The sequence below is a fragment of the Syngnathoides biaculeatus genome, chromosome 2 (genome assembly GCF_019802595.1).
Source record: "Syngnathoides biaculeatus isolate LvHL_M chromosome 2, ASM1980259v1, whole genome shotgun sequence".
In the NCBI taxonomy this organism is placed as follows: domain Eukaryota; kingdom Metazoa; phylum Chordata; class Actinopteri; order Syngnathiformes; family Syngnathidae; genus Syngnathoides; species Syngnathoides biaculeatus.
In genome coordinates, this window is record NC_084641.1 from 6341080 (window position 1) to 6363387 (window position 22308).

Sequence of the window (22308 nt, forward strand, 5' to 3'; positions counted from 1 at the left end):
AGCACCCTTCTACCAATATACTCACTCTCTCGCCTCTGGACATGTCCAAACCATTGAAGTCTGCTCTTTCGAATCTTGTCTCCAAAACATCCAACTTTGGCTTTCCCTCTAATGAGCTCATTTCGAAGCATCTTCATTTCTGCTACCTCCAGTTCTGCTTCCTGTTGTCTCTTCAGTGCCACCGTCTCTAATCCGTACATCACGGCCGACCTCACCACTGTTTTGTAAACTTTGCCCTTCATCCTAGCAGAGACTCTTCTGTCACATAACACACCAGACACCTTCCGCCAGCTGTTCCAACCTGCTTGGACCCATTTCTTCAATTCCTTACTACACTCACCATTGCTCTGAATTGTTGACCCCAAGTATTTGAAGTCGTTCACCCTCGCTAGCTCTTCTCCCTGGAGCCGCACTCTTCCCCCTCCACCTCTCAAGTCAAATTAAAATCAATCCTATGTCAAAACTCATTGCTCCAATTATTCCCATCAAATAAAGTTTCCACATGTCCAAATGTCATTGATTGGCCTTGAAAAATCAAAAAAAAAATGTTATTTTTTGGTGTGGGGGGGGGGGGGTATTTTTAACAAATAAAAATTGCACTGTATTATAAAAACATGTAATAAACATAAATACAAAGAAATAGACTGTTTTTAGGATGTGTAATTAAGCCGAAAGTCACACACACACACCCACACACACACAAGTGCTCACCACTTTCACCACAGACAAAGAAATTACAATTTGAGGCTTGTGAGATGTTACCCTACTCCTTGACGACTGTCAGGGTGCCCTTGAGCAAGGTACTAATCAACGCTTCATACTGGGCATGCACTACTCCACCAAGGTCATGGATGTCTTTTGGGTGCAATTTCAGAATTACCCTAAAATGCACTGTAACCTCTCCAGGTTAACTTAATTTGGCCTTCTGTCAACTTTTAAAGCTCATGTCCTCTTGTTCAGCTTTTCATTACCTTTTGCTCAACTCGTAGGGGGCTGAACGTTAAAATTCACAACAGGAGTTTGTTCCCAAACATTACACTCTAGTACACTTCAGACATCAGTCCCTGGTGTAAACATTTTTTTTACCCTTGTTCAGAATAAGGCCCTCGCTGTGTCCTTTGAATGAATCCAAATGTTTTGCCTCATCTCTCGGTTTGACCCAGCTTCCTTGGAAACTACTGGCGCGAAGCAGCTGTAATGTGAGACAAGTTAACGCTGATACATTCATATTGACTGCATCATTGCTGGTTGGAGTTGCAGTGATGAAAAACAGGCAACCTACCAGTTTCTATGAATCACTCGTAAAATGAATGTTCCTGTAATAAATCTAGCGAGTTCTCTGCCAAACTATCCTTCTTCTGGTCAACAGTGAGCAATTTGGGGAAATGCAGAGTTATTTATCTCATTAATTTCCTTCCTTGAGACAATTGAGTGGTTTTAGTCTGTGGCAAACTGACACCAGGCCACAGTGATATATTTTAGCCACAGGGTGGTGCTGTTCATAACTCAATTTTAAATACCGCACTCAAAACAACACAGTATGACCTTGACAAGTTGAAAATGACGAAATAGCTTGAAGTTCAAAGCTACTATGCATTCTTGTATATTTATGATAATATTTCTCATCAGGATAGACCTATATAGATATACATGGAAACATATTTTACAAGTTGTACAGTAAATCTAACTACAACGCATATGAAAATTCTACACAAGTGATGTAAAGATTGAGAACAAAATTCATTCTTTCAAAACATTTTCCACCTTTAATGTGACCGATAAACAGTAAAACTCAATAGAAAATTAAATATTTACAAGAGGTGAAGTGCAAATAAACAACAGCGATCATGTGGTAGCACAAGCATGCGCGCGTCGAATAACTGGGGATATGAGTGTGTTCACAATGAACCATTTAAACTCATATTACTCATATTACATAATACATAAACTCATGTTAAATAAGTGTCAGAACACTAATGCCACCATTCAAAAAGCATCTCCGATTAACATGAAGAAAGTGGAAAAAAGTTTGAAACCTGAACATTTATATTTTTGACATCCCACAAACCTGACATAGGGATATGGGTGTGAACAATTTTTATATCCACTGTATCCTACAAAATTAGACAGTTTTTTGCTACACATGATTTTTTTCCCCAAACAAGAGGTCTTGCGTCATTTTAGTAGGTTTAGTTCATTTTTGTAACTTTTTGACTTATTTCACAAGCCTTTTTAGTGGAATTTTTTTACAAATTTGCAAAGAGTAGTAATATTTGAAGAGCAACAACCAGAACAAGAAAGTGCATCCAGATCTTGAACTCCTGCTTAGCATTCACTATTTTCCTGTAAAAAGTTCACATCTTCTTGAGTTAGTCGTGCACTGTAACCTCAAGAGGAACTTTGTGTTGGAGTTCTGTATCAGAACAAACTGAGTCATCATCATCATGATCATCGTCATCATCATCTTCATCATCGTCATCATCATCATCGTCATCTTCCTGGTTGTCTATCTCATGGGTGAAGTAGGAGCCTTTATGTCTGGACCGGCACCACAGCACAAGTGCAATCACACAGATGAGGATGAGCAGCATCACCCCTATGACACCTTCAAGAGGAAACACACAACCATAAAGTACAATACTTAATTTCATGCATTTTAATTATATGAGAAATAGCAAACGTAGACATAAAGGGCTCTATTTTCAAAGACAGTGCATCTGTGGCAGGGTGCAAATGTAAGCAGTTTCTCATTATTTATTTTTATTTTTTGCAACCATTGCTCACTGCTAATGTTTGCCAATTCGTCAGACCGGTCTCCGCCAAGATGAGCATTCTGGAGCAGCAAGAGAGTGTCCTTGATCATGAGCTACCGTGAGATACCGAAGTCTTGACATAACTAAGTTATTGGTGATGAACTCATTCTGTATTCAATAAGGGTACCGGATCTCATTGTCTGGGCCAAAACTGGCCAAGACGAGTGACAATGCTTTACTTACCCACAGATCGCTGCAGTTACGCATCGCCCTCTTGACTGTCATGGTGCCACATTTAAAGGCAATGAGAGGAGCCAGTTTGATTGGCAGGGAATGAAGTTTCTGTAAACACGCCCAGAGCGGTACCGCCCGCCTGCTCTCGGATCCGTCGGTCTGCACTGGTCTACAAATTTACCAATACAGATCTAACCTACCTGTAGCATGGAGTTATGCTGCCTGCTGCACCAGATTTATGCCAGTCTTGAAAATTGGGCCCTTCATTGTTTAGCTCTCACCTCCAATCAAGGCTGTAAAGGTACTCCCATCCATGTTGACGCCTTTATAAGAAAATCAAACAAAACAAAGCACACACACTAGTTGAAGTATACTTCGATACTGTAAGTGAATTTTTACTGATCTATTTTTAGTGATGGCGGCAGGGTGGAACAGCTGGTTAACCATTGGCCCCGTCTGTGTGGAATTTGGATGTTCTCCCCGTGCCGGTGTTGGTTTTCTCCGGGCACTCCAGTTTCCTCCCACATCCCAAAAACATGCAACATTAATTTGGACACTCTAAATTGCCCCTACGTGTGATTGTGAGTGCGACTGTTGTCTGTCTCCATGTGCCCTGCAATTGGCTGGCAACCAGTTCAGGGTGTACCCTGCCTCCTGACCGACGATAGCTGGGACAGGCTCCAGCACTCCCTACGACCCTCATGGGGATCAGCGGTGAAGAAAATGGATGGATGGATGGATATTTTTACTGATCCCAATTCCTTCTCATCTAAAAGAAGAAACGGTGAGAATCATTGTTGGGAAAATTGTAATAAGGTGTATTGCATTTTTCATTGGAGTGATTCTTCATCACAGTGTCCTGGCCCACATGTTGGCCACCTTAAGCTCTACATGTGTGAGTTGAATAAGTTGGACACTTGAGATACAATTGTTAATGCTACACTAAGAACTTTCATATATTACAGATTCACTGCACATATTTTGCATGGAAAAGTGTCATGACACAGGACCAAACAAAGTATCAGAAGTAGATACACCGATACTTAGAAGTACATTGGCCCCTCTACTTACTGATGACCTTTCTTACACATTTCTCCAGACAAAACACGCCACTCGGTTGCTTTCTTGTCTTGAGTTTCCAACAAAAAATTTGAGTTGCGAGTGCCAACTGGTGCCAGGGAACTTGAAAACAAGCAGCAGCTAATGAACATTTAAAGAGCTTCATGCTGTTTATTGCCATTTCCTATTGAGGTTTAAGCATAAACCAAAAAGAATTGTACCGCACATTGTGTAATTAAGTAAACCACATAACATATAAATGTCTTCTAGATCAATGCTAATATACAATGGAATATCATTTAGATGGCCTAAACAAAACTTGGATCGATATTCCGGTAGTTAGAACTCTTTAAACAGTGCCAATTTAAACACGGTGCAGCATCACATGCAGACAGGCAATATTAAAATATTCACAGTCATGTATAGTATGATTTATCTGACTAATATTACTGCGGCTTGTTGAGTCATACAGTTGTAAAACTGCTTTGTTAATCATGAATGTCTGTATCCGACTGTGGCCTGGTAGCTTATCCTCACACACTAGAAGGAGTGCAATGTCAATGGGCATTGAAGCATGAAATATGGATGCACCAAGTGTTTAATTCTTTGCCATTTATTTAATTGTGTCATTTGAGGCATCTTTTGCACATTAATGTATTTTTTAAGTATAATGCTGTAGAGTGCTATTTAAAAAAAATCAAAACCTGCTAAAGATTTTTTTGTTGATTTTTGTGGGGGGTGGAATAAATTAATGGAACTTCGATTAATGAGTAATCTGTGTGGTCACTGAACAAATTAAAAGTGAAAGTCAAGGGATCACAGTATGATAAAGTGAAATCAAGTTGAAACTAGCGGTAAATATTTGCATAGGTTGCTTTGTGCAAGGAAAACCAGGCAACAAGGTCAAAATTTTAGAAGCCATTTTTCTATCACGCAATTGTCTTCTTTAGGGCTGCGGATGAGATGGAGCATATTGCAGCTGATTTTGGGCCTGAGGGATGGTACACTCTGGAATGGTTGGTGCTCAAGTTCAGGGCACATACAAAAAACAAAGAACAATCCACACTCATGTGTACACCAAAGGAAAATGTATACTCTTGAGCAGGTACTTGGAGAAAAGCACCCCGAAAACATACAAACTTCACGCAGCCAAGATTGAAAACTGCAACCTTTCAGGTGTCAATGATCATTCACTATTCACCCCTTCCCTGTGAGGCAGAATTGTCTTCGATATCATATTTATTAATCAACTCCTCCAAATAGTTTTATTTTGTCAAGTTCTACTGGATCCTATGTGGAAACAAAGAGCAGCTGGTATCAGAGTCAGCGCTTATCTCCACGGCGACAGGCGCAACGTTGGGGAGTTGACTCTACTCTGATGTAAGTCTGATTAGTGACTCCTTACTTGTCACTCGTGCCTTAGTCGTGATGTCATCATTGCTCATTATTTTACACAGTATATGTAATATCCCTCCATGATCATGGTGACTTGGGTATTTCTGAATTCCCACCACATCTATTTTCAAATCAATTCATAATTAGAAAAGTAAACTATTGGTGACAATACTGCAAGCAATTTCACACTTGTAACACTTTCATAAACAATACATTCACGAGAGTAGAGGGGAAAAGGATAAATTCATCATTTAAGCAATTTCCCCTGTTTCTCAACGGCTCTGCTTTGGTCAAATGACATAGAAGGGCGCAATCAGGCTTTTTATTTTTCCACCTAGAAATGTGTAGCATCATGGGGAAGTTACAAATAAAATAAACATAAAACCTATGCCAGGTAGAGGGATGAAAGGGCAGGAATGTAGCAGGAGACAACAACCCAGCAAAGGCCTTATGGGAACAAAAGCAAACATTTGTGCTTCCACAGCCCAGCTAGTCTGCTTTGAGTCTTTGTTGACTTTTGCCGTATTTAACTAAGAGTGTGTTGTTCTTTAACAACGGAGTCCTCTCTGACTGAATTCAAGTCCCTGTGAGGACTTTCTCACTTTCAAACACTTTCTTCTCTTCCATTGACATACCGTCCACAGGCTTGGTCACCAGGTCTGGATGCAGTGTCGTTTTCAAGGGGGGAGGAGTTCTGTAAACTGCCATTTCTGCAACAACCTCTGTGCAAATAAACAACAGAGGCAGAATGTCACACTTGAGTTTGATATTTAAAAAACATACTTTAAGATGTAACTAATACGTTTGCGGTGCTCTGAGGTCAGAAACACTCCAAAGAAAATATACTTAATCACTAGTCAGAATGATGACTTTAACATTGATAATTATTCTTCCTTTCTTCTATGTTCAGTGGCATACAGTGAATAGTTTTATCACACTTTTTCTCTCCATGCTATATCTGCAGCATTTTAAGTCTTGACAACATCAACATGACAAAAAAGAATAATAATATGAACAACGCGACCAAAACTCACCAGCTCAGTCTGACAGCAGCGAACAAAAACTTGTGCAGAAAACACACATGCAAGTCAGTAAGGACACACGCAGATGGGTGCGGTGCTTCTGCAGCTGCGGCCCCGCCCACCAACGGTGATGATGCTCCTTTAGAAGACATCAGTGTGTGAACTCCACCCGAGGTTCCCCTCCACACTTCAAATGCTTGAAAACTCGTCAAGCTCATCTCAAGTTGTCGTCAACACTCCCGTGGTCATCTCAAGTAAAATCGAAGAGGCTGCTGGGCTATCTGCGTGTTGCCGTCGTCATGGCAACAGGCACGTCAAGGGGCTGGAAATTGCAAGGCCAGTAGCAGGTTTTCACCAGTGGAGGGAGGCATTCATCCATGCATTTTCTGTACGATACCTCTTGTCCTCAAAAGGGTGAAGCGCGAATACAATACGGCACTTCGCTACATCACGTACAATACGTCGACTTTCAGTTATCTGTGTTTTTATCTGTAATTGATTGATTGATTGCTTGAGATCGTTTGACGTTGTTCACTATAAGAAGGATTAAGTGGATCTTTCTGACATTCAAAAACTCAACCTCTAATATTAGAAAAAAATCACTGTAATAATAATGGTAATAATAGAAAAAATATATATTAGTCACTCAGCCCCTGACATCTGGATTTTGACCTGTTTTCCATTTCTCTCTTCCTGAAGAGAACTACTTCAGAGGCATCTACGTGCAGGACTTCATTTCATTCAACAGACTGGACTCTTCTACTGTTTTAACTAACATTGTACAGCATCATATCATGTGATAAATGTTGCCCTGTCAGCATCCATTGTCGCCCTGTCATCCTAAACGTGGCATCCTCCATGTGTTAGACCTTCTCAATGTTTTTTTCTTTCTCTTTTCCCCTTCAATGGGGCTGACCTGGATGGGGGTTCTAGGCCATGCAATGTTGTTGATTTTTGTGACCTGTGTGCCTGTGAAGCTCTTTGAGACACTTGGTGATTAAGAGCTATTTAAACTTGATTAGTCTTGACTTGACATACAATATAAAGCCTCATGAAACCTTCATAAAAGACACAAAAAAAGCTTTGGCTGAAGAGTGAGTAAGTGTAGTAAGTAAGTAAGTTAGTTAGTTAGTTGTAACTTGTCCATTTCTGACAGTTTTTTCATTTTCTTGATTTATGTAATGTCTTGTAAAATATTTTTTTTTATCGCAATGTAGATTCTTAGACACTTTAAGAGCCACTGTCATGAAATGCATGATTTTTAGTATGTTATTAATGCAAAAAAACGCCAGCCGACATGGACCCATGCGTTTTTTCACCACAAAACATGATTTTGACGTCCATAGCTTTTTGTAACTCCCGCCATTAAAATCCTCTCGAAGGATTTGTTTTCGAGAAGAAGCAGCAAGTGATGTAAAGGACGGAAGCAAGTGGACTCGTTTGTTTCCATTAGTTTTACCTCCGGGAAGGTAGCTCGTTGGTTCCTTCGTGTTATCCAAAATGCCGGCTCCTTGCATTGCTGGACATTGTGTGAACACTCGGGCGGATGGATTTACCCTTCATAACTTTGCAAGAGACCCGGATCGTCGTGAAAAATGGATTGCACGGGTGCAATGGACGAGAGCTTCGTGGGTTCCAAATGACAGGTAGGTATGTATACAGCTCCTAAAAAAAATAATAGTTTGGGGCAGACCACGTAATCGGTCTCTCATAACGTAACAAAAGATCCTCGTACGTATGACAGGCGTGCTAAATGTGTTAATGTGCGTGTCGGACGGCGTCAGGCTCGCGGATGGCGGCGGCTCTGAACAACGCTGACGCCAATGCCGCACTCAGCCGCATGCGATGACAACGCTGTAAAGCAGCTCGGTCCGGCTCACCTCACCCACCTTGGCGCCGAAAATGAGCCACCCCGGTTGAGGCGCCGCATCCGCTGTTCACGGTTTCGGTGAAGGCTGCGTGTCAGGCTTGCAGACGGCGGCGGCTCTGAAGACGCTGTCGACAATGCCGCACTCAGCCGCGCGCAACGACAACACCATAAAGGTGTTGTTCATTGCGAACGGCGGCCTCTATGAACAAGACTGTAAAGCAGCCCGGCTCGGCTGCGTGATAAGCCACCTTGGCGCCGAAAATGAGCCACCCCGGCTGAAGTTCCCCGTACACCGTTCACGGCCTCAGCGACAATGCCACACTCAGCCGCGTGTGACTACAACACCATAAAGCGCCCCGGCTCGACGCTGTTGTTCATCACGGACGGCTCGGCGCCATGATAAGCCGCCTCAGCGCCGAAAATGAGCCGCCCCGGCCGGCTGCAACAAGCCGCGATGGCTTATCTCTGCCACTGAAGTGGCTCGGACGGGGAGGCGGTTTGGGCGCGATCGCATATCATCTGAATATGGGTCAAAACAATAGGGTAATACTGCCCCAGTAACTTCACTCGGTTGTGTGATGTTCTCTTCGAAAATAGCTTCCGTGTCAGAAGGGGCGTGTTCCTGTCCCATAGTAGGGTCCACCGTGTGTTTTCAAAGGCGAATGTCCGGGGTGACATCACGGACAGAGGATGCAGCCAATATGGCGACCACTTGGATGTCGTAGAATGACACTTCTGCAACTTTGTGCATGGATGACGCGGTCTCCGCTCATATTTATTTTTTCGTATAGACATTGAAGTGAATAATGTTACATGTTTTTTTCATTACAATATCTATTTTAGAATGTTTATAGGGATGACACTTGACCTTTAAAGTATGAATAAAAAAGTAGTAAAGTGAAAAAGATTGTCAGTCAAACCAAATCCTGTCAAGTTGTTTTTATTGATTACCATGTGTGTTATAAAGCATCCCATCCAGAAATATCTTAGGGCAGAGAGACTACGGGCCCAGAAAATCCCAGGAACTACTTCATGACATTTTAGAGAAGTGTTCTCTTGTATCTTAATGACATCTATTGCAGATTTTTTTGTTGTCACCACAGTGATGAACGATGTGACTTTCTCATGTGGCATATTCCGTTTCCTAATCCCATAATCCTCTGCAGTTTCCACACTCACCCCCCGCCCCCGATGGGATTAGAGAATCCTGGATCAGTGTCTAACCTACACACGCTCCCACCTGATGGCCCACATATCTAATTCCCACTTCCAGGATGGACTAATTAGAAAGACAGGAACTGAATGACTTGCTAACAACAGTTTCTTCTTGACCTTCTTCTGCACCTCACCTCTTTCAAATAATTTTTCGTGAACTCAGAATTGCTAATGCTAATTAGAGAAATCAGAGAATAAAAACAGAATAGCAGGAATGAATCAATGAAAACACTTCCTGCCATGGCCACATAGAGTAACCCTTAATTGGCTTCACGTCATGGGAACAAAGATGCAAACTTTCTCTGAGGATGGCGTTGACTGAAATCGCTCATTGGCCCAATTACAGTAACCGCCCCCTATAGGGATCGGGCCCTGCCACTAAGAGCAAAAATCTCAAAATAAATTATGCACACAAAAACGGGTTTGTAATTGTCTATAGATGCCACAAAATGAAATAAAACACTTAAAACAGTATGTGATATTTCATTTGGATTGATTTCTTTTGTATGGTAAAAACAAATACACTGGATTATCAAGAAAGTATAAATACCACACAGCTAGCATGTACTGTACTGTATTTAGTAGTTGAATTATTCACCAGAAATAAACCACCTTCACATGAGGCTCTTCACTACTATTAGTTAGCATATTATCTTAAATAACATGCGAGCACAAAGTGACATGACATCACACAAGTGCAAACAAATGTGGACTACAGGGAAGTGCTTTACGCAAATGCCGTTACGTCATTAATAACACCTTAGGTAATAAAAAGTAAATAATAAATGCTGGTAAAATAGACTATATCAACTATTAATTGCTACATCGTGAGAGAAGGAAAAACACAGCGGTTGGAGATTATATTGTTTTAAATGAAAAGAGTGCTAGACAGTAGCATCAAATTTCACAATAAGCAGCCAACTGGTAAATAGTGAGTAAATAGTCAAAACATTAAAAGGGCGAAGTGCTCTCTTCAAGCTGCTTATTGCCACTGCCAGTTGAGGTTTGCTGTAAAATTAAACCACAACAGAGATAATTACACGCCATCTAATTAAACACACGTTTAGTTTCATTTTACAAAAGTCCTGCTATCTTTAGAATCGCACACAATGCAAAACACATTAGATGAGTCGTGTGGATTACTACAATGAGCCTATAAAAATAGCATAAATCCAATGGGGTTGTACGGTTTGTCCATCTTTATGTATACAGTACTGGCTCTGAAGTGAGCTCTGTGTCAATGCAGCATGGAAGTGACTCAAGCAGCAGCTTTGAAATGGGAAGAGAAAAGGAGCGATCTCATTATGATAATGAAAATGAGTAGTTCAGTGAATTTCTCTCTTTCAAGCTGGTACGACATTGAAAACCTGCCAGTGAAATGAGATAAAACCCCAGCGAGGAAAAAAGAAGACGAAAAAGAAAAGTAATGCCAATGTTATTTGTATCTTAATCAATCAAAGACATCAGCAGAAGTGAAAAAGGTAATCACACTCTCAACTTCAAGTAGAAGTAAAGATATTACTGTAAAAAATACTGGTGAGAATACAAGGACTGATTCCACTGGTGTACAGTACTTAATAAAAGTAAAAAAGTACAACACTTTGAAATGTACTTAACTACAAAAGTAAAAACAATAGCTTACTGTTATCTACACGCAATGCAGTTGTGATAATTTAGCACAACAGAAAATAACATGTCTTCCTCTGCGCACATAATTGTTTCCCTCTTTCATTAACTTAAATATGGAAATGCAATGGTGCCTCGCCCAAAATTGTCTCAGTATCATAATTAATTGAATAGCTTGTTTAGACTAGCCTACATCTTTTTGATGTTATAACAAGAACTTCTTTTGTATTGTTCAAGGATAAAATACTTTCACATGTGTCACGTGTTTCCAGTGTGTTTTAAATGGTGTTCTTGTACGCTACCAACACCAAGAAATCTCCATAGTGGGATAATAATCTACATATTTTAAGGCATAGTGAGGATGGTGGTACTTTTCGTCATTTTTGGTGGGGATAAAAGTGGTTTCATACATTTGTGACATTTTTGTTTGGTCGGGGTGCTGTGAGATTTTTCTAATGTACATCCTTGTGATGAATAATATGTATCTTGGCCCATTTAATGTTAAGAAACAAAACATATGTCAATGTACAAATGATATTGATTCTGACATCAGTGTTGGTCTTTGTTGCAACATGTATGGTCGCGTGTCTGTCGGTGGCTCCGCCTCTGCTCTGGCGTCCCCCCCACCCCAGGAACACACGCACACATCTCAGAAGGACCGCAGCAGCCTCCTCCAGAAACAGAACAGTCCGTCTGGTGCACGAAAACTTCTGGACCCGGAAGATATCTTTAATTTGATCAATTAACCTTAAATAGTAATGAAGCAACACAACGTAGGAACGAGAACAAAAACTGAGGTGAGCAGAACATTCTACGATAAATTCTTTTGGAATATTACCTTGCTTTGAACCAGCAATGTCACATGTTCACATTTATTTTAATGCCCCAACACTTCTTATGATATATTTATTCCCGAATGCGTAATTTTTTCTTGCTTTTTTTAAACACTGAAATGTATTGGGCTTCGTGCTTTAACAGGTCCGCACAGTGCACTTAATGATATTATGAATACGAGCTGTATATGAATATGATGAATGGTTTTTGTTATTTAATAATAAAAGGTTTGGGTAAAATATCATGAATTACAAAATTAGATTCACCACACAACTGCAGGAAGGAACAATGAGAGGCATGACATTTTTATGCAAAGAAGGAGAATTATTCATTTAATCATAGAGCCTTGAATTTATGCATATCAGGCTGCAGTAAATTAGCAAGCACGTTTTAGCCCTGCCAGTAAGGTCACTTGGTAATCTCAAAATCCTGAACTGGATACACACATACACACGCACACACACACACACACACACACACACACACACACACCGTTAGACACATAATTCAGGATTACCTTTTACACACACCAGTGAAATGATGTCATCCACATTGAAAGGCTCTCACATTTCTACTGAAACACTCTCAACACACTAGAATATTTGACTTAAATCACAGATTTTTTTCCATTCACAAATACCAAAATACTCACACACACACTACTAAAACTCTTACACTTGGTGATTTTTTTTCCCCTTCCACATACACGACTGATGGGCTCTGAAACGCTACTAAAACACTTTCACTTACCGATCTTTCGTTGATAAAATCAAATTTAATGGTTTCACACACTAGTGAATTTGTTTTTGTTCATGCTCAGTGAAACACTGTCACACATACTTTTCTTTTTTTTTAACTTACACCCATCTTAATACCAGAGAAACACTCATTACTACAGAAACACAACTGAAAAGCTCTAACAAACAATCCTGGAACACTATCACTTAATACTGAAATATTGTCACACATGTCTGAAATGCTCTCACATGCTCTGTTTTTATGTTTTTTCCCCCTCACATATCCTACTGAAATTCTCACACTACTAAAATATTCTTCAACATTACTGAGACACTTTATTACAGATTACTAAATTCTCTGACTCTTCATACGGAACTACATTAATAATACACTGACAAACCCATCACAGGTTAACACAATAGCAGTGTGTATAAGAGTGTTTAAATAGTGTGTGACAGAGGTAATCCTGAATTAAATCCCGCAGACTACTCAGATTTTTTTTTTTTTTTTTTACTGCGCTGATCTTTTCACGAGTGCGAGCCTGCAGGTCTGTAAGTCTTCACTGTAATCTTTCAAGCAGCTACAATGGTTATTTTATAACGTCTCTGAGCATAAAGCTCCTAAAAGCTCCGGTACTCTTACACACAGATTAGAAGGTAATAAGATCTTCTTGCTGCTGTTATTTTTCATCATAAAATCCCCTTACAACCTTCCCTGCGTTGTCCTGTAACAGCTACAGTGGAACCTCTAAGGTTGAATGTAACTGAGTCTGGAATGAACCCAAAATTTAGGGATGCCACTGAAGTTGCAAAGCAAACTCGCAAGACTAGTGTCACCATCGCCGGTTTCTATCTTATCAAGGTTCGGGTGGAGGGCTGTATTGTTGTCCGTTAAAAGATTAATTGAAATGATTAATTGAGAAGAAAAAATATCGTCATACAGCTTTATAAATGAAACAGATGTTTTCAGCATTCAATACTTCTAAAGCAAACAAAGACACGCTCCAGCTCAAACATCTTTTCATCCATTGACAGATGAAAAGCTTCAAATGAATGGAGAACACAGGGAGGATTGGCCATGGCAGCCCATCGAATAATCAGCATGACGAGCAACAATCACTGCCTTCCTCGCTGCAAGTCTGAGGGGACACTTGTGGATCTCGGCGTGGGGGGGCCAGCCAGCCTCAATCAAATCAAAGGTCAGGAAGAAATGTTTTCTGCGGAAGTGATGGACGTGAAATATCTGTTAATTTATCCTCTAATTGCATTCCAGCAAGGGAATCCCGGGTGATGTGGAAGATAGAATGGAATCAAAATATATGATAATATTGCTTCATGGAAGGACTTTTTATAAGTAGGAGTGTACATTATTTAGCAGCATCATATTAAAAGCAAACATTAAGCCTATCAATTGAGGATTTGTTTTTGTCCCTTCAGTACATTTTTTTTTATTGAACAACATATTTGGTACATATGTTGCACATGCTGAATCATAAACCATTGGTGAAGGCCTGGTGAGATACAATGTGTCTGTGAGTCTAAAATTTTCTGTTATAACACCTTTCGCTCCTCTAGGAATACTGAATGATGTGAAAGTGTCTGAGAGACTTTTTGTCAATTTTTGGAGAAGATTTCGGACTTGTAGGTCAGGAAAGTGTTTGATGGGATTGAGGTCAATCCTCTCAAGTCCTTCTACACCAAACTCATCAAACATCTATTATGGACCTTCTCAAAATGTTAGCCTGATGCCTAATTTAAGATCAAATAAATATGGTACTAAAAAGACGAACTAGGCTGTTTAGGCTTAAGCACAACCTCTCACTGTCCAATTTATTGGTGTATTGGTGAACAGACACTCTACATGTCAAGCGCAATGTCCATATATTCTACTTAACTATTGCCATCTCTTTTGCTTTCAGTGCCTTCTCCAAGTGCCTTAAAACTCGACACAGCAGCTTCCTTTGGGGCTGTACAGGAAGTGGTGGCCATCAAGGATTACTGCCCCACAAGTTTAACCACCCTGACATTTTCCAAAGGTGATCGACTCTTTATTCTGGACACTTCAGGCGGCGAGTGGTGGTATGCCCACAATAACAAAGAGATGGGATACATCCCGGCTTCTAGTGTCAAATTACTCAACTTCAGGAATTCTTCCTTCAGTGATAGCGGAATGATTGAGAACCTTGGAGAGGAAGAGGAGGAGTTGAAGGAGTTTCAAGGGTTTGGAGAGTGGGCAGGAGTGACATTAAAAGCCTCTCCAACTAACAACCACCTTCCCTTTTCTGTTAACCCCTCCACCCGTCCTTTAAATCAGAAGTGTAAAGCGTCAAGTGTAACAAATGGGACTGATTTGAGTCTTTTTGATACTCTTGCACCTCCAACTAGCTACAACTTTGTCACCAATAATATCAATTTTAGTATCCTCAACAGCTTTCCCAAACAAGAGGCCATGCAAAACGTCCATAAGGATCATCCTCTTCTAAGGAGTAAGCATTCCCAGTGTCTTTCTCAACTCTCTATTCTTCAAACAAAATCAAATCCGAACATACCTTCCTCATGTTTCTTCACCGATCTGAAGGCGCCTTCGCCAGAGCAATTTCAGAGTCGTGAGGACTTCAGAAATGCATGGCTCAACCACCGAAAGCTGGCCAGGTCATGCCATGACCTGGTATCACTGGGCCAGAGTCCCGGTTGGGGTCAGACCCAGCCGACTGAGACAAGCATTGCATGTAGTTTAGATAGCAGTGGAGGTGTGGTTCAACTCCCAGACACCCACATTATTATGCACGTTCCTGAAGGTCACGTTTGCCACGGCGACTGCCAGCAGATCTCCATGAGAGCCTTACTGGATCTTCCCCTGGAACTCAACAATGACAATTGCTCCACTGTTAGCCCAGTGGTGGAGATCAAGTTCAGCAACATGCAGATCAAGTCTTTTGTAACATTGGAGATTAAAGTATCAGTCACGCTAAAGAAGGACAGCTGCCACTCCGCTGAGGTGCTTTGTGTTCGGAGCAACTGCAAAGATGGGCCTTACATCCCCATTCCTGGTTGTTATATTTATAAGGACATGGTTCAAGTGCGTCTGGACAGTCTTGAGCCATGCATGTATGTGGTGGTTGTAGTTCAGTCACTGTGCATTAGTCACAGCATGACTGTGTGGAATCACATGCAGAGGAAGCTAACGCTTGGTGTTTATGGGCCCAAGCACATCCACCCTTCCTTTAAGACAGTTGTTGCCATGTTTGGGCATGACTGCGCCCCTAAGACCTTACTGGTGAGTGAGGTGGGTTGTTCGGCTTGCTCCACCCCTCCAGTCACCCTCCAGTTGTGGGGGAAGCAACACTTTGTTCTGGGCTTCCCCCAAGACCTCCAAGTGTGGTTGTATCCCAGTGTATCTAACTATCAGGTAAAAGCCAATAATGGTGCAGGGAGGATCCCGGGATTCCAACTTAAACTGGCGAAGGTTAGCCATCTTATCTATATGATGTCATCGCATGACCCCAATATCATCTCAGAATTCACTCTGAAGGTCCAAGTGAAGGACATGCTGGACTGCATCCTCACCCAATTCTGCATCCATACGCCCCAACCGCTGCCGAAGTCTGGAGCAAGGACGACGGGCCAAAGGAGATTCTTGAAAAAAGGAGAAGTAGATAAGATTGCCCTGTCACCATTGGCTATCACCTCTAAATACCCAAAATTTCAAGACCGGTGCATTACAAGCCTAAAATTTGGGAAGCTGATTAAAACAGTAATACGGCAACCCAAGAGCAACTACCTCCTGGAATACAAGAAGGGGGATGTGATCGCTCTGGTCAGTGAGGAGAAAATTAAACTAAGAGGGCAATTACGCACTAAAGAGTGGTACATTGGATACTATCAGGGGAGGATGGGGCTCGTCCACGCCAAGAATGTGTTGATTTTGGGTAAGGTCAAGCCAATTTACTGGTGTGGGCCTGACCTGACGACGATGACGCTGCTAGAACAAATCCTCAAGCCTTGCAAATTTCTTACATATATCTATGCCACTGTTAGGACAGTTCTAATGGAGAATGTAGGAAATTGGAGAGCGTTCGCTGATGCACTGGGCTACGGGAACATGTCACTCAATTACTTCTGTCGGACCGCACAGGACAATGAGCCAGAGAAGGTAGCATGTGTTCTGGAGAAACTCAAAGAGGAGTGCACCAATGAGGAGAACAAGGAGAGGAAGTCATTTCAGAGGGAACTCATGATGGTGAGTAGCTATATCATCACAGTAAAAAGTAGACCCCTCAGTTAATTGAGAAATCAGTTTCAAAATGTGCAGCTGACCTCCACACGAACTCCAAATTTCTAAAAGGAAGAGAGTACCTTGGAAAACTTCAAAGAAGCCACTTTAATAAAGCATTTGCAGTGCATCAGAGGCATACATTAACCATGGTCAGGACAGATTCACCAGTATCTATATTTCAGATAAAAATTGTCAAAGTGGAACATTAACAGTTTGCCTTCACACAGTTGATGGGGGATGCCCGATTAACATAGTTATTGTCATGTAACGAGGTCAAAGCAAGCAACACGAAAGAGTGTGGACATTGAGTCTTGGATTTTATACTTCATTCTCTGGTTACGGCAGGCAGAGTTTTGCATCAATTATGCCACTAATACTGCATCATAAATAGACAGATGTCAACTTCAATCAACTTAAACCCCCTCATCCTATAGCCACACCTGACACAAAAAGCAGCAGAATTGCCATCTGACATTGCCATAGTAAAGACACCTCATCTTTCATCCTTCATTTGGCCTTGATGAAGATAGTCTTTGTAAATATATGTATTATTTGATTGGGTCTTTATTTTTAACCTCCAGGAGACTTAACTGAGTTATCTAGGATGAAAAGTAAAACAAAAGTATTAACAGACAATGTTGCACGTTAGGATGTTCCTGTGCTGAAATGGAGGCAGACTTTAATTTAAACCTGCCTGTTCTCAATGCGGCTGTAAAGCACTCTGGGTCTGGGATGTGTGTTTCTTCCTAACATCTCAACGTTAGAGATACTGGACCTCGGTCCAGTATCTCTCAAAGCCAAAAAGTGTCGCCTGTATTACATAATTATTCCCCCATCAAACATTCGCAGTCCCAGAAAGAAAATCCTTGACTATTAAACAAGCCTCTTATTATTTCTTATGGCTCACGAGTGAAGAAACAGTTGGATTAAAATTTGTTAGCAGCTTTGGACCTGAAGCCGGTAGCCATACGGCAATGTTCCCATGAAAAGCTGTGGGAAGTGATAACTGACACCAAAAGAAAACAGAGACTCTGGATGTAACCTCGGTATGACAGGTCATGATCAATTTCATTGCTTCGTTTAGCAACAGCAACTACTTCTTCATCTATTCTTTACGCTCACTCTTTGCCGCCAAAAGATAGAAAACGATTCATGATCCATCTTCCCTCCTTGCAACAAGTGAAATTTGAGCAGGAGGCCCCGGGGGCACCTGACACTGGCCCGGCAGATCTCTTCCAATGTCGGATTGGGTTACAGTTCACAAGAGTACTGTATATTAACAGGATCATGTACTGACACACATCTAACAGTGTGCAAAGTAGCATCAGCATCAGGTGCTGGATAATAAATACAATCTCTATGGACCATCCAGAATTGCTCTCAGTTAGACAAAGTTTAATGAATTGTCGATGCCTCCTCAGACAGCTGACAAAAGGTACATAATCGTCATGACCATTTCTAACCTCCATGTGATCTAATATCCAAATAATGTGTACGTGTAAGTGAAGGATGACGAGTGCAAACCTCTACGAATACAATCTCGGTGCTGGATTCTGGGTGTGCCTTTTATTATTATCCTGTACTTTGTTTTGAAACTGTTTCTTGTTTCATGTGACAGCTTGCTCTTCAATTGACCCCTCCGTGGATATTGCGCAATCCGCGTCACTGACCAATCAGGGGCCAGAGATCTGCATAAACCAAAGCCCGTTTTTGCTCCCGCCATTTTCTCAGACAACATTGCATGGTCCAGTATAGGTTTAGTTAGCATTTTATCGCGTATTTGGGTTATTTAACAAAAAATATGGTTAAGAGGTGTAGTCACGGACTTTGTAATAGTGACGACAGGTATCCTGAAAGGCTAGTTGGTGGAGTTCGATTCGTACCCTTTCCAAAACCGAAGACCCAGTACGAAAAATGCCTTCGATGGATCAAACTTTGTGGAAGACCGCAACATCAACTATATCCATCTAATATCAACCGGAACACATGTTTGCACGAAGGTATGCCATATATTCAATTTTCAATAAATGTCTCGTATAAATGAATTCGAAGTTCTTCGCTAGCATAACACTGCTGCGTGTGAACGGTTGACACACTTATTCTTTGTTGAGTGATATTTAGCGATGATCGGACTGCACAAACATATTGATTTCTTGCTGGCTCGCGGCCGAAAGTTAACCAGACTGTGTTTCCACGAAGATATGCCCTAAATTTGATTTTTAATACACGTCTCGTATAAATGAATGAGACGTTCTCCGCTAGCATAACATTGCTACGTGTGAATGATTGAATGAAATCAGAAGCATGGCGTCTCTCTCAGTTAAGAATGTATTGTATTTAGAATCTATAATATATCGTTGATTTGAATGAAATCAGAAGCATGGAGTCTGTCTCAGTTCAGAATGTATTGTATTGTATTTGCCATTTTTACTGTTTGTCTTACGTCAGCGCACGTGGCGTGACGTCACTTCAGGAGGCGTGGTTAAGTGCCCTGTATGGAGGGGTCAATTCTTTCTGTCTTAAACGACACATCTGTCCCAAACAAATCTGCTACTTTGCATGTCGGAGGGTATTATGCTCACGCCGCAGGGTTAGCCTTTGTGTGTACGTGTGTACGTGTGTATGTGTTTGTCCAGCTATATTTAGACTCAAGCCTTCATGGAGCTTAAATCAGAAGATGAAGGCCTGCACGTTAGAAGGCTGCCACTCTGCTCAGCCAGGTGACAGGGGGAGAGCGCTGTGGGAGAGGGGGGAGGTGGGGGCTGTGGTTTGGCCGAGGGGGCTGTAAGGGAGGCCAGAACATTGTCACTTTTTCAAGTCAAAACTCTCAGGTAGAAATCTAGTAAAAAAAAATACATCAAAGAAATTTCTGGGTAGTTTCCTTAGATTTTAACAAAAAGTTAATATGTGATGATTCTCCTCCTCTATCCAAAAGTATCCCCACCCCCACCAAGAAAAGTCCCATTATTAATAACTAATGAAATTTCCCAATTTTTTCCTCGCTGTAGTTACACGCCCATACAGTATATTTTCTTCATTCTGCCTACTGCCTTATCAGGCCTTGCTCAAGATGGACTGCCAGGGTCTAGTTGCCAGACTGGTTCTGGACTTTGTCCTCTTAACCACAGCTGTAGAGGTGGCCTCCCGCTGGAGGGAACTTGCCGAGAAACTGGCCCGGGTGTCAAGACAGCAGATGGAAGCTTACGAGGCACCGCACCGTGACAAAAGCGGCGAGCTGGACAATGAGGTGAGAATGTGTTACTGTTACATATTGTGGGTGGTGTGCTAGATCTCAAGGGGGTGGAGGAGTTCGGGCAAGATTCCAGGAGATTTTAGCGAGGGATTTTGGGATCTATTTCTAACTGGAAACTTTGAAAGGTTTGGTACTCAAGTTACCATCAGAGAAAGTTTTGTCTTTTGCCACTAGGAAGTACAATATCTGATTTCTATTTTCTAGTCACTTTAAGTCAGGAACCCCTAAAGGGAATTACTCTTTTTTTTTTTTTTTTTTTTTAAAATAGAATAGTGTACATGGCGGCACAGTGGAACAGCTGTAAAGCGTTGGCCTCACAGTTCCGAGGTCCCGGCTTCAATCCCAGACATGCCTGTGTGGGGTTTGCATGTTCTCCCCGTGCTTGCGTGGGTTTTCTCCAGGCACTCCGTTTTCCTCCCACATCCCAAAAACATGCAACATGAATGGGACAGTCTAAATTGCCCCTCGATGTGAGTGTGACAGTTGTCTGTCTCCATGTGTCCTGTGATTGGCTGGCAACCAGTTCAGGGTGTGTCCCACCTCCTGCCCGTTGACAGCTGGGATAGGACTCCCCAGACTTCCAGGAGTTCCTGCAACCCTTGTGAGGATAAGTGGCTAAGAAAATGGATGGATGGATGGTGTACACACTTATAATACCAAATTGTTTTTGAAATTTGACTGCATTTTTGTCTGTCGGACATTTATATAAGTTAAATTTTTATCTCACCCCTCAACCTTGACCCCATCAGTCCATGTGGAAACCAGCCTACGACTTCCTGTTGACGTGGGCAGCGCACGTAGGGGACAGCTACCGTGATGTCCTCCAAGAGCTCCACTTGGGCCTGGACAAGATGAAGAACCCCATCACCAAGAGGTGGAAGCACCTGACCGGCACTCTCATTCTCGTCAACTGCCTCGACATCCTCCGAAGTGCCGCCTTCTGTCCCACTGGCTATGGTGACTTTGCCATCTGAGTTGCAACCTTTGCCAGTATCCAAGGCCAGTCCGGCTTTTGCGCTCCCTTATCCATGGCTAAAGGCTCTGCACTCCTGGTATCATCCACCAGTCGAGTATTGATCTTTTTTGATCCCCCAAAATAAAAAAGAAAGCTAGGTGAATTTATTTTCTCTTTCATAATGCATAAAATGTCATTCATTATTATCTGTATTGCGACTTCGCACCCCCCTTATGGAAGTTAATCTTGTCCAGTTGAACTGGCCTCACAACGTCATAACCATCAGCCATGCAGTTTGGGAGCAGGTAGACGATTTCGTAAAAATAATTCATCATTGTAATCCTTAACATACAGTCAAAGAAAGAAAGCAGGTTGGGAAATAAATCCCAAATTATTCCGATAAACTTTCCTCGTTTTTTTAAATTTGTCCAATGCAAAATTTGCTTGTTTATTGTGTTTGTTTTGTTCAATTTATTTTTTAATTTTTATTTGCTTGTAATTACATAAATTTTGAATTCTGATTATCTGTGAGGTTGTATCTTTGTGTGCATGGAGATTGAATTTGTTTTCTCTAAACTTCCAAGTTTCTGGTGTCCTCTCACGTGCCAAAAAGATGCATTAATTGGACACTAAATTGCTCTAAGGTGTGATTGTGAGTGTGACTGTTGTCTGTCTCCATGTGCCCTGCGATTGGCTGGCAACCACTTCAGGGTGAACCCTGTCTCGTGCCCAATGACAGCCGGGATTGGCGCCAGCGTTCCCGTGACCCTCGTGTGGATAAGCGACTTCGAAAATGAATCAATGAATGAATTACATATCTACAGAGTTAACATGCTTGCGCCTGACTAACAATGTAAAATAACTGCAACAGTGAACACTATTTGAATCGCACTGTGTTAAAATTACACTTTGAGAGTGAAATTAAACTCTTAACACGTTTAACCTTGAAATTTCAACAGTCCAATTTTTGCTGTCAACACTGAAGCAATTTCTTGCTAAGCTTCTGTTATGCTTTTGCACGTCATCATTTTAAATGCAATTTATCTTTGATCCAGGTGGGTGATGGTGGTGGCCATTCA

At 41.5% G+C, this 22308-nt stretch overlaps 2 protein-coding genes across 3 annotated transcripts; one reads left to right on the forward strand and one right to left on the reverse strand.

Annotated features, from left to right (window-relative positions):
- Positions 1-1765: 1765 nt before the first annotated feature.
- On the reverse strand, positions 1766-6691 carry LOC133494140 (cell adhesion molecule 1-like). Of its 2 annotated transcripts, none has more exons than XM_061808038.1 (4): positions 6476-6691; positions 6077-6161; positions 3269-3310; positions 1766-2605 (listed from the first exon to the last, which is right to left on the reverse strand). In XM_061808038.1, the coding sequence occupies exons 2-4, from the start codon at positions 6147-6149 to the stop codon at positions 2370-2372; spliced, it is 351 nt and encodes a 116-aa protein (XP_061664022.1). In that variant the 5' UTR covers positions 6150-6161; positions 6476-6691; the 3' UTR covers positions 1766-2369. The 2 variants fall into 2 exon arrangements, with proteins under 2 accessions (XP_061664022.1, XP_061664021.1); XM_061808037.1 differs by having other exon boundaries at positions 6077-6151; positions 6476-6690.
- A 5149-nt stretch (positions 6692-11840) lies between these two features.
- On the forward strand, positions 11841-21624 carry LOC133494166 (SH3 domain-binding protein 4-A-like). The gene is made up of 5 exons (XM_061808039.1): positions 11841-11971; positions 13781-13944; positions 14665-16985; positions 20080-20268; positions 21024-21624. Exons 2-5 carry the CDS (start codon positions 13824-13826, stop codon positions 21246-21248), a joined length of 2856 nt encoding a protein of 951 aa, XP_061664023.1. The 5' UTR covers positions 11841-11971; positions 13781-13823; the 3' UTR covers positions 21249-21624.
- The last annotated feature ends 684 nt before the right edge of the window (positions 21625-22308 follow it).

What these genes read in the sequence shown, in the direction of transcription:
- LOC133494166 (XM_061808039.1), top strand. Translation starts at nt 13,824, where the DNA reads ATGGCAGCCCATCGAATAATCAGCATGACGAGCAACAATCACTGCCTT. An exon ending in CAGCCTCAATCAAATCAAAG is followed by an intron (nt 13,945 to 14,664) that starts GTCAGGAAGAAA and finishes TTTTGCTTTCAG; the next exon opens with TGCCTTCTCCAAGTGCCTTA. An exon ending in GCGGCGAGCTGGACAATGAG is followed by an intron (nt 20,269 to 21,023) that starts GTGAGAATGTGT and finishes TGACCCCATCAG; the next exon opens with TCCATGTGGAAACCAGCCTA.
- LOC133494140 (XM_061808038.1), bottom strand. Translation starts at nt 6,149, where the DNA reads ATGGCAGTTTACAGAACTCCTCCCCCCTTGAAAACGACACTGCATCCA. An exon ending in GGTGACCAAGCCTGTGGACG is followed by an intron (nt 3,311 to 6,076) that starts GTATGTCAATGG and finishes TTTCTTATAAAG; the next exon opens with GCGTCAACATGGATGGGAGT. An exon ending in CTTTACAGCCTTGATTGGAG is followed by an intron (nt 2,606 to 3,268) that starts GTGAGAGCTAAA and finishes TTCCTCTTGAAG; the next exon opens with GTGTCATAGGGGTGATGCTG.